The 11,249-nt window shown below is 58.1% G+C and overlaps 2 protein-coding genes across 2 annotated transcripts; both read right to left on the bottom strand.

Annotated features, from left to right (window-relative positions):
* Positions 1 to 216: 216 nt before the first annotated feature.
* On the bottom strand, positions 217 to 3,840 carry LOC311212738 (small ubiquitin-related modifier 3). The gene is made up of 4 exons (XM_084292338.1): positions 3,679 to 3,840; positions 3,393 to 3,521; positions 1,659 to 1,730; positions 217 to 931 (listed from the first exon to the last, which is right to left on the bottom strand). Exons 1-4 carry the CDS (start codon positions 3,697 to 3,699, stop codon positions 869 to 871), a joined length of 285 nt encoding a protein of 94 aa, XP_084148464.1. The 5' UTR covers positions 3,700 to 3,840; the 3' UTR covers positions 217 to 868.
* A 306-nt stretch (positions 3,841 to 4,146) lies between these two features.
* Positions 4,147 to 9,799, bottom strand: PTTG1IP (PTTG1 interacting protein). Its single transcript, XM_084291757.1, has 7 exons — positions 9,671 to 9,799; positions 8,544 to 8,596; positions 6,867 to 6,975; positions 5,204 to 5,306; positions 5,037 to 5,102; positions 4,728 to 4,774; positions 4,147 to 4,503 (listed from the first exon to the last, which is right to left on the bottom strand). Exons 1-7 carry the CDS (start codon positions 9,759 to 9,761, stop codon positions 4,460 to 4,462), a joined length of 513 nt encoding a protein of 170 aa, XP_084147883.1. The 5' UTR covers positions 9,762 to 9,799; the 3' UTR covers positions 4,147 to 4,459.
* Between the last annotated feature and the right edge of the window lie 1,450 nt (positions 9,800 to 11,249).

Below are 11,249 nucleotides of genomic sequence, written 5' to 3'. Positions count from 1 at the left end.
ACCCACAGAGACACAAAGACACAGCTTCCAGAGGCATACAAACTGGAGAGAGGTTACGAATTCTGTCATTTAGCAGACAGATGATGTTGCAGCGAGAGGCTCCTCTTCATAAACCTGCACAACAAAACACCCCGCAGCTCTGTCACCGGCATTACTTTGGGACCAGCTGCCCTCGTGACTCCATTTCTGACAATAATTCATGACGATTCTCACGACTGCATTAAAAAAAAAGTATATTTTCAGGCGACTTTTATCAAATCATGGCAACACACATGTAGATCTGGAATACTTCAAACTGACTCTATACTAAGCATCGGATCTGCACGTACAGACCTCGTGTCATAGGCTTAACATCTCTGAAGTAACTGTTTGCAACACACTAAAAACTTTAAATCAGCATCTCTTCTTCCTTCTCTTAGGTATATTATAAAAGGAAACTTTTAAGCTCTTGATTAGCAAGAAAATATACTGAATTATTTACAAGATTAGAATTAAACAGAGGGGCAAGACCGACAACAGCCAGGAATGAACAGTCCATGTCCTAAAACATGGATGAATATTTAGGCCACAGGTTTAAAGAAAAAAAAAAAAGTTAACAGCAGATAGACAACGTATATTATTTAAAATGAACTTAAATCAAATTGGCCCAATTGAAGATATAGATTAATCCCTGCAGATACTGTTTTGACTTGCACACGCAGTACGTCAAAGACAACAAGCAATTTTGGTAAATGTCCTCTAAAGTTTAGAAGAATCCTGTGTGATTGGCATGTTCATTTGTTTACTATTTAATAGCAAATCCAAAACCAGATGAGAGTGAGGTGTGATGAGGATCCTTAAACTCCTCTTCTCAAAAGGATGGCACGTCTTAACACACTCCACCTGTCTGCTGTTGGAACACATCGATAGTGTCTTCATCTTCCATCTCCAGCTGTTAATTAATCAGAAAACACAGGACTTGAAATTCACAACCACAAAGGTACAAAAGCACTCAGATCTCTACCCCAACCAGTACCAAGAATTGAGCGTTTAAGGTGCAACCTTAACGCTGTGTCAACCCCCTTCCAGCTGTCTCTCCAGGCAGTATCACCCCTGCAGGACTGCCCAAAGTGTCTCAGACAGCAGCAGGCAGAGCCCACTTCAGGTACCTCTGCCACCTCTAGCTGTGGCACCGCCAACGCCAGAACAGGCTCTGGAGCCACACCTGTCTCTCAGGCCATGCTCAGATGTTTACTGTCTTCTACAAGAAATCACCTCAGCTGAGCGTTTCTTCTATTCCTCACCTCAGGCTTTCTCGATACAAGAAGCTCCCCAAATTCTCAGCATTACCGGAGCTGACAGCAGCATGGCATTTAGCTTCAGTCCCAGCTCTCCTCAGGCCAAAGCAGAAGCAGGACAGAGCTGAAAACTCCAGCACCTTCCTGGGTTGCTGCCCACAGCAGCACTCGGCACCGGCTTGCTCAGCACCAGTGCTCAGACATGTAGGCCCCCTACACCCACGACAGAACTCAAAGGGACAGGAATCCCACTCTAGACAAACTATTTTGAGTGAGCTGAACTTGAATTATTTGAGAGTCATCCTGATTCCAAGCCCCTTTGACCTGCATGCAACCAATAAAGTATTTGATAGCAATTTGCAGTACAAGTGTTTTTCGTACCTGTGCAGGTGTGTCTGCTTCATTGATCGGTTGTCCGTCAAATCGGAATCTAATCTGCCTCATTGACAAACCCTGCAAGTTCAGAGTAGTTAGCGTGAGAAACCTCACTTTGGCTTTTGAATCCAAATAAAGCATTTAGGGATTTACTATCAGAAGAGATATTAACAAAGGTAAGGCTGAAATGAATAGGAAACTTAATGCATCTGTTGTGCTGTGTGAACTGAGGAATCAGAACTGTCGGGCAGCTGCTGTCACAGCGAGGACTTCATACAGAGCCACAAGTACTGTTCTGGCACCCGGTTCTGACCCAGCCTGCAGTCCTGCTCTGCAAAGAACAAATACCAGAAGGCAGCAGAGAACAAGAAAGTAACATTTAACTTCAAGAAGGGCTGAAAGAATGAAGTAGAAAGCCAAGGGAAAAAGTATCATCCAGAGGTGATGTCGAAGTTGAAAAGAGATCAACCAGCAAACAGTTCTAGATAGCCTCGTAGGACATGGCAGAGAGGAGTGCCAATTGTTTTTCATGCAGAGAAGTAAGAGCATTTGCAGTTCACTAAAAAGAAAACACTTCCAAAAAAAACAGAAGGGCTACTTCTTGGTGCAATTGCCTGATGGCACCCACTGCCCATACTTAAGACAAGTTTTTGACACATTCACTCCCAGGTCTAGTCCCTTATCTTCTGACGAAAAGAGGAACTGTGAAGCATTTAAGGAAAAAAGAACTCACAGACCACCATGAAGATTTTTACTTGCGTGTTTTGTAAGAAACATGCTAGGGCTCTTAATGCGAGACTTTTACAGTTATTAAGTCTTGCTTTTAAAGCCTAAGCTGAGTTCACAACTGAATTCAGTTTCTATTTGTGTGATGCAGCCTTCACTCCCTGCCTCAGTGAGCTAGGTCTTCGCTTTGCCCTCTGAAACTCTTGAAAACCCCTCTGCTGTCCAGCCTGCCAGTCCTTACCTACAGCCACACAAGCACAAAAGCTCTCCGTGCATCTGAGGACCCCTTGCATTTAGCTCATTCCCAGCCTGAGAAGACATACACTGCATCAGGCACAGGATGGGGTGCAACGTAAGCCTTGAGGAATCAAAGAAAGAGCATCACGTGTGACAGGACAGGAGAGATGCCTGCAAACTGAAACTCACTCCGCTTTGGAAAGCCGCTTGCACCCCTGCTCTCTGTTCCCTGTAGCACCTGATCCGGTGCAGGCGCACACGTGCTCTGAGCCTGGATAAAGCAGTCTCCAGGTGAGCTACAGGCAGCACCGGGGGACAGCCAGCCTCCTGCACAGAGCAACCTGCAGCCACCTGCAGAACGTCCCAGCAGGCAGCAAAAGGGACGTGTGAGAAGAGGAGGAGGAAAAAAAGATCGTGAAAGAAGTGGTGGCACAGGACAACCTGTTTGCATGCACGCTTCCAAAGGGAAAGCGCGCCCTGCACGACCAAAATCTTAGGTGTGATAACAGCAAGGGCTGCACGGCTACAAACCGAGACTGAGCAAGCATCCGAGCCGGGATTGGAACTGAAGAGGCGTGGGAAACGACTTCACGGGGGACTTTTGGGTATCAGGGGGGATTTTGGGATATCACGGGGGATTTTTAGAGCCGTGGGAGCACCGGGCGAGGAAGGGGCACTTCTCATCCACTGCACACCCCCGAGCCCAGCCCCAGACCCCCCCGGGACCGAGTCCTTCAGGGCCCGGGGCCCGTTCCCGGCGGGGGCTGCGGCCCGTACCTGCCTCTCGCAGTACGCCTTCATCAGCTTGCTGAGCGGCGTGTGCCTCTTGATCTTGAACTGCACCACGGAGCCGTCCTGCCCGGCCACCTTCAGGTTGATGTGGTCGTTCTCCGTTTTCACCCCTTCCTGCGGGGAGACAACGCCGTGAGAACACCGCGAGGGGGGACCCCGAGGGCCCGGGGCCGGTCCCCGAGGCGGGGCGGGGCAGGGCAGCGGCAGCCGCCGAGCGGGCCCGGCCCCCGGTGCCCGGCGGAGAGGCCTCAGCGGCCGGGCCGCGCCTCACCTTGGGCTTCTCCTCCGACATGGCGGCGGGGCCGGGGGGGAGGAACGGGACGGGACGGGACGGGACGGGACGAGGCGGGCACGCGCTGAGGGGAGCGGCCCGCGCTCGGCTCCCGCCGCCGCCGCCAACCGCCCTCGAGAGCGCGCGCGCGCGCCGCGCCCGGCCCCGCCTCCCCGCCGCCACCCGCCCGCGCCATTGGCCGCCGGGCCGCGTCACGTGGGAGGCGCCCGGCGCGCGCGCGCGCGCGCACGGCCGGGCGTGGGGGCGCGCACAGCACCCAGGCGCCTCTGGAAAGTGCGTCACGGGGGGCGTGGCCACCGCTGAAGGGGGGCGTGGTCACTGCGACGGTGGGCGTGGTCTCATCGTAGCCCCGCCCCCTCCCGGTCCCGGTCCCGGTCCCGCTCCCGCCCCGCGCCCCCCGGGCGGGCTCGCAGCAGCAGCAGCAGCAGGCGGCGCAGGGCGCGGTGAGCGGAGGCTTTAATGCGCTGCTCGGCTCGCAGCCGCCCCCCCCGGCGCTGCCGGGAGAGGCCCCGAAAGGCACGAGAAAAGGGGAGAGAGCCCACGGACAGCCCCGGTACCGGCACCGGCCCGCCCCAGCTCCCCGGGGACCGGGTGGGCTTCCACCGGGAGGCTTCGGCCCTCACCGCGGAGCCCGGAGCCCAGGGAGCGCTGGCACCCAGCACAGCACAGCCCCGGGACCGGCGCCGTGGTGCTCTCCTCCTGGCCGGGGGTGTCCCCATCCCATGGCTCGTCGAGGACGCGGTGCCGCAGGGGCTGGGGGCTAGTTGTCGAACTTGGCGTAGGGGTTCTCCTCCTTGAACAGGCCTAGGAGAGAAGGGACAGCCGATGAGACCCCCCGGAGCAGCCCTCCCGCCAGCCACCGCCGCCCAGAGCTCCAGGGGACGGCAGCTCCGTGACACTGCTTGTCCCCATCCTGCTCCCCTGCGTCCCCGTGTCCTCCTGGCAGACCGGCTCCGTCGCCCTCCCAGCACGGGACACGGTTACTGGACCTAGAGCTTAGCAGAGGACACCAGCAGGAGCCGCCGTACCGTATTTCCTTCGGATCTCATCGTGCCGCGATTTCATCTCTGCTCTCCTGTGGACAGAAAAGGGGCCACAAGTCAGCGAACAGCACAGCAAGGCCAAGCAGGAGGAGCCGCAGCTCCTGCCTTGCTCCCAGGCTGGGGAGCTCCAAAATCAAAGCCTTGCCCATGGCCACAGGCTCACAGCCTCCCCCCCTGCACACATGTGCAGGCCTCTGGGATTTTCGGGTGCACCCCCAGGTCCCAGCAGGGGCCCTGCTCATGGTGCACACCCCCACACCAAGCACAGCACTGGGTGCAGCAGCGTGGCCTCACCTCTCCTCCTGGCGCACCCGTCTCCGCTCCCGCTCCCGGGCTGCTCGCTCGTCCTCCTTGTCCGGCCTGGCAGACAAACAGCCCCGTCAGCAACAGCCCACGGCTGCACCTTAGCTGCTCTTCAGGAAAGCTGGGAGCAGCCCCCTTCCTCCCCCTCCGATACTTGCTTTTTGCTCTTTTTCTTGCAGCAGCAGCAGCAGCAGACACCCAGCATGATAAGGATCATTCCTCCCACCACAGACATCGCAATGATCAGGGCTTCAAAGTTCACTGCAGGATGCAAGGAAAGACACTCAGCACACAAATACCCAGCTGCTGGGAAGCTGCAGCGTTTACAGCCACGCAGGAGCTCCAGTTACCGGACTCGAGGCATGCAGGAGTGCCTGGGGGAATGCAATTCAGGCGTTATTTCTAGGTGCACTGGCACATCCCAGACCCAAAGCACTTCGGGCTTCCTTCTTGGTGTGGCTCAGGCAGCCAGCCCCACACTGCATGCCCACGTGGGGCATTTCACCAGGGATTTGGGTGAGCAGGTGGCAGCCAGCCAGCAGCTTGCAGAGCATCGCCTCTGTCCCCAGGTCCCGAGCTGTCCCTCACTGGTCACCCAGGAACGGGCAGGTCCACAGGCTGATGTCCAGGTAGGGCTTTGAAAAAGCCAGCGTTTGAGAGCTGACTCGACAGCGCTGCCTTCCTGATGTGCAAGGTGAGGTTTTCATCTGGCCAGCTGCTCTGCAGCAAAACCAGAAGCCAAATACTGGAAATCAGCAGCGGCGGGCAAGGCAAAGCTAACCAGACTGCTCAGCCCAGAAGGGAGGTTTCTCCACCAGCACCTCTGAAACACGTGGCTCTGGGTGAGCCCAGCCTTCGTGTCACCCCTGCCCCGCTCACTCCTCTGCCTGATAACACAGGCTGGAGTCGCACACCATAAATGCAGGCACATTTAAGAGCTAATCTCCTGCAGGACTAATCTCCTCTAAAGCTAGTTCTGCAAGCTAAGGAATGTGTTCTTCCACAATGAGGCCTTTTATTGAGGCTACTCGCATACGAACTCGTATTTCAAGGTCTTACACAAGTCTCAGAAACTGATGTTCACAAAGAGGAGATTCTCTCTTCGTGAGGTGTGGGAGCAGTTTTCCCTCTGCAGGTGAAGAACCCAGCCTCCAGAACAATAGCTCACTGTGACCACAGTTTGACTTCACGTGCATCACAGGGACAGGTGAGAGAAACCAAGCCATGCCTTGTTTCCTAATGCTTCACCACCCAACACCTGGGGCTTGTCCCAGCACAAGCACACAACCTGGGTCTGAACAAGTCCTTTCTCTGGAGAGCCACCAAGCAGGAAACGCTGCCAGTTAGCCACCAGCCAGAAAAGCCCCTGGAGATGACTCGGCTCCAGGTGGCTCATGCGGTGCTAGTTTTGGAAAAGAAAACTTTCTCAGGTGTGTAAACTCAAGGAGAAGCCACCTCACTGTGCCTCCTGTAGCCCCCACGGACCTGAGAGCCTGCCAGGGCCAGCAGGCACAGCACTGAGGGACAGAAGCAGTGCAGGGGCCACGTGCTGGGCTCAGGGCAGTGCGGCTGTTGCAGAGCTCAGACGTGGGTGTGCACACTGCGGGGTGCTGCCTACAGAGTGCCCTCAGTCCTCACCACGTCCTGAAGCCCAAGGACCACACCAGGAGCAGCGCAGGGGTTACTCCTGCCAGAAGACGGGGCACTGCTCCCACTCGCCTTCCTCACACCATGCCTGAGGAGCCCCCAGTGACTTCGGTGGGTCGCTGCCACACCAGAAGCAGTAGCCCTGGGCCAACTGCTGGAGCCCCAGGCACTCACCCCAGCAGACTCCCCAGCGCGCAGAGCGGAGCTCGCACAGGTCGGCCGGTGGCAGGATCCGCCGCACAGGGTAGGGCACGCACTGCTTGCTGCTGGCACACCACAGGCACTGCAACACACAACAGCACGGTGTCACCGCTGGGCAGCAGCGCTGCCAGGTAGCCAGGCTCCAGTTTGCTAGCCACCGCTGGCTCCTAAGTGCTGGGGCTGCCCAGCCCAGCAAACATCAGGTGTTCTGCGGGGCCAGCGCAGCTCGCAGCAGGTCCTTGCACCGGTAGAGGCGGGTGCAAGGGGCATGGAGTTCCAGAGCAAGTAAAGATGCTGGGAACGTTTCTCCTGGCTTGCAGGAAAGCAATAATCATTAAGTTCTGCACAGTTTTTTGGGGACAGGAAAGCCTTTGAAACAAGGCACTTGATGCAGAACTGCTGAAACAGGTGTCTGTGTGCCCTCACTTGCCCTCCCCAGCCAGCCCCAGCCACTTGGCTGCCCACAGCCCCAGACTTTGCTGCAAGCTCTGCCCTGGGTCCAAGCCTGCTGATACCAAAGATGAGCAGCAGATGAGGTCTGCAGGACAGGCACACAGCCCTCGTCCACCCGGTGCCACTGTCCCCACAGCCTGCTGCCCCAAGCAACCCACCACGTGCCCAGGATGGGGGCTACATAGGGCCACATGAGGAAAGCCAAAGGGAAACCAACTGTTTACAGGAAAGCCTCAGTGGGAAGAGACTCTAGGAAGAGCCTGACTTCCTGCTCCACGTGAGGCAACCGACGGAGCTGGGTCCAAGCTGCTCCATCAGCAAGCACAGCCCAGCAGGCAGCCAGGTCCTCCTGCGCTCAGGGGACACACCTGCCCCAAAGCAGCGTCCTGCATTCCTAGGAGGAGCTCAGCAGTTCAACTGATGACTCAAGAAGCAGACCAGGAAGCCAGCAGTTCCTAGAGGCCTCGCCCCAGAGCACTGAGGGGTGTTTGTCTTCACTGCAATGGGCAGGGATGACCGAGTCCCTCGACCCCTGAGGGGGAAGCAGCTCCTCTGAGCCACCCGAAACACGTGCTGCGCTTGCAGTTCTTTGGGAGAAATTGGAGTTTTACTTCTGCTACTGTCCTGGTTTCAGTTAAACAACAGAGTTAATTTTCCTCCTAGTAGCTGGTAGGGTGCTATGTTTTGGATTAGGATGAGAAGAGTGCTGATAACACGCTGATGTTTAATTGTTGCAGAGCAGTGCTTACACCAAGCCAAGGACGTTTCAGCTTCTCACTCTGTCCTGCCAGCGGGCAGGCTGGGGGTGCAGCAGGATCTGGGAGGGGACAGACCCAGGACAGCTGGCCCAAACTGGCCAAAGGGGTATTCCACACCATTTGGGGTCATGCTAAACAATATATAGGGGTGGCTAGCTGAGGTGGGGGGGCCGGGCTGCTTGGGGTTAGGCTGGGCATTGGTCAGCAGGTGGTAAGCAATTGCATTGTGCATCACTTGTTTCATACACATTATTAGTAGTAGTACTCTTATCATCATTGTTATTATTATTTTTGTGTCTTAATAAACTGTCTTTATCTCAACTCACGGGCTTCACTTTCCCATTTTTCTCCCCCCATCCCAGAGAGGGAGGGGGCAGGGTGAGCGCACGGCTGCGTGGTGTTTAGCTGCCGGCTGGGTTAAACCACAACAGCTACTTACGGTGACATTCTTCAGGCACTCCTCACAGCTCCTGTTTGTGTACTGGTGGCAATCTGCAGAAAGGGAAAGGACACCTCAGGACCACGAGGAGCTTCTCAGCACACCCCAGAGCCTGTTCCCATCCCTGGCTCTGCAGGGAGCCAAGCCCCACGGCACCGGCCACAGTGCATTTTAATGCTCCTGTCAGAGCTGCCAGCCACCAGACCCAAAAGGATGTGACATCCTCAGTGTCTGACACCCTCAGGGTCCCCACCTACGACACCGCACACCTGGCCAAGCCCCCGCAGAGCAGCAGCTTGAAAGCACAGGCACAGGGGAGAGGCGTGAGGCTGCTGGGGTGCGGGTCACGGACCTGAGCCCCCTTGCATGGGCACCCAGCAGGCAGGGACAGGCATGGGAGCATCCTGCCCACTGCCAGCCAAGGCACAGCACCCCCAGCACCACCCCGAGCTGGGACTGCTACAGGTCCCCGTGCTGAGCCCCAGGGGAGCTCTGGCTCCCCACAGGCAAGCAGTGGGGCAGGGCTGTGTTTTTTCCCTTCGCAGCTGGAAGGAAGCCCCGGCTGTGACCCACCGCCCATCACATGCTCCGCACGGAGCCCTCCAAACAACCAGGCAATTTATTAACGCGGCTCCTCAGATAAGGAGGTTTGTGCGCCACGGAGAGGCCGAGATTGCAGGCCCTGTGCCGGATCCCAGACGGGTTGGGGCACCGCATCGCGCCCGTGTCTCCAGCCGAGGCTGGGCCCCCCCGGCTCGCTGCTCACAGAGAGTTTCCGAACAGCCCCCTCGCCCCAAGGGACGCGCTCAGGAAGCGAGAAGAGCGCCTTCACTTTCCCCTGCATCTCCATTAACGCCTCTCTCCCGGGACCCCCAGCGCTGCTACCCCTAAACCCTGCTCCTACAGCCCCGGGGGAGCACCCCAGGACCCCAAACCCCCGTGCCCTTCGCCACCACCGCGGCTGCAGCCCCCCAAGGGCCGGGGACGGTCCCGCGGGACCCCCGCGGCTCCCCAGCACGGGCTGCGGCTCCCAGCGGTGCCGGAGCACTGGGGGGGGCGCCGGGCGAGGCCGGTACCAGGACGGACACGAGTGGGACCCCCCCACGGCCCCGTGGGACCTCGCTCACCTCCCGCCGCCTCCTCCTCGCCCCGCACGGCCGCGGGGAGCAGCGCCAGGGCCAGGGCGGCGCAGAAGCGGAGCGCCCGGAGCGGGGCCATGGCGACACCGGCAGCGGGACGGGGGCCGGGGGAAGAGGAAGAAGAGGAGGAGGAGGAGGAGGAGGAGGAAGGGGCCTTTGTAGGGCCGGCAGCGGGGCGGGGGCAGGCCGGGGGCGGCCCCTCGCTGCCCGGCCCCAGGGAGCGGCGGAGGCGGCCGGGGCGCGTCCCCCCCCTCGGGTGGGTCCCGTCGGCGGAGCTGGCCGGGTGTTTGGGGCGGGAGCGGCTTCCCCGGGTGCTTTTATTGATTGCCCAGAGGACAACAGAGGGAAACCAAACCAAACCAAACCAAAACAAAACAAAACAAAAACCACCCAAGGCTGTAGCTTGAACGCCCGGCATCGCTGCCTGCATCGTGGCGCTCATCGCCTGCCCGCACCGCAGGCTCCACGCTCCCTGACGCGTTCCCTGGACGGGCTGGAAGGGGGTGACAGTCCCCCCGCAGGCTTGGACAGCAAAGGCACGACTGTGTTAGGTCAGCCAACGCACGCAGGAGGTGGGCACGCAGGAGATTTTGGCAGCTCCTCTGGAGAAACGGAGTCGGGAGCTTGGTGCCCCGCCGAGAGCTGGTGCTTCAGGAGGGACGGCAGCAGGCAGGGGCACCCGAGCAGCCCCAGGGGCCTCGGCCAGGACCAGAGGTGCTGCAGGCATCGCGGGCACGGTGCTGGGGACGTGCCCTGATGCGCTTCCCAGCTTTTTCCCTTCCAGAGCGATGCCCCGCAGCCCGAGCCAGCTCTGGGTTTGGGCAGGCTTTAGGGTTTGCCAAGCACCTCTCGTGGCCGGCCTCTTCTTCTCGCCCACCAGATGACGTGGTGGCCATCCAGCATCCCGCAGTGCCGGCAGCGACTCAGTGGGGCCACGCAGGGAGCGTGGGTGTGGGAGCCCCATGCCCATGTGACAGCAGCAGGCACAGGGCCGGGGGGCGCGGAGAAGCCACCACGAGGGGCCAGGCAGTGCATGAGCCTTGTTTGTCTGCGAAGGGTATTTTCAACCCGCTCGAGATGGCCTCAAGTGGTTTCCAAGGCAACAGTGCTAAAGTCATCACTGCCATGGAAACCCTCTCTTTGGCATAATATAAATATTTTCCTTGAAGAGGGAGGCTGCGTGAGTGGGCGATGTGCTATTTTCTAGCACTCGCTGGCTGCAACAGGACAATCTCCAGGAGATGGGGGGGCCAGGGAGGATAAAATTAGCTCGGCATGCCAGCCACGGATGGAAGAAGGAGATTGGCAGGGTTTCGCTGCGAAACCCAGAGGTTTTTTATGTCAGCGGGGACTCACCCCAAAAAGATTCCCTCTGTAGGGAGAAAAAGAAAAAAATAAAAATGTCTGTAGGTTGGAAACAGCTGCTTTTTCTTGTCTTTCTTCAAAGTTTGTTTGTTTGTTTTTCTTCAAAGTTTTTTGAAGACCATCCCAAAGGGTGAAAGAGCCCCTGTGGGGCTCGAAAGCAGGGTGTGGGGATGGCTCTGGGGCTGCCCTTGTGCCCTGGAGG

Source organism: Netta rufina (assembly GCF_964035555.1).
Source record: "Netta rufina genome assembly, chromosome: 9".
NCBI classification, from domain to species: Eukaryota; Metazoa; Chordata; class Aves; order Anseriformes; family Anatidae; genus Netta; species Netta rufina.
Note: the sequence above shows the minus strand (reverse complement) of the source record. Positions and strands in the feature narration are given on the sequence as shown.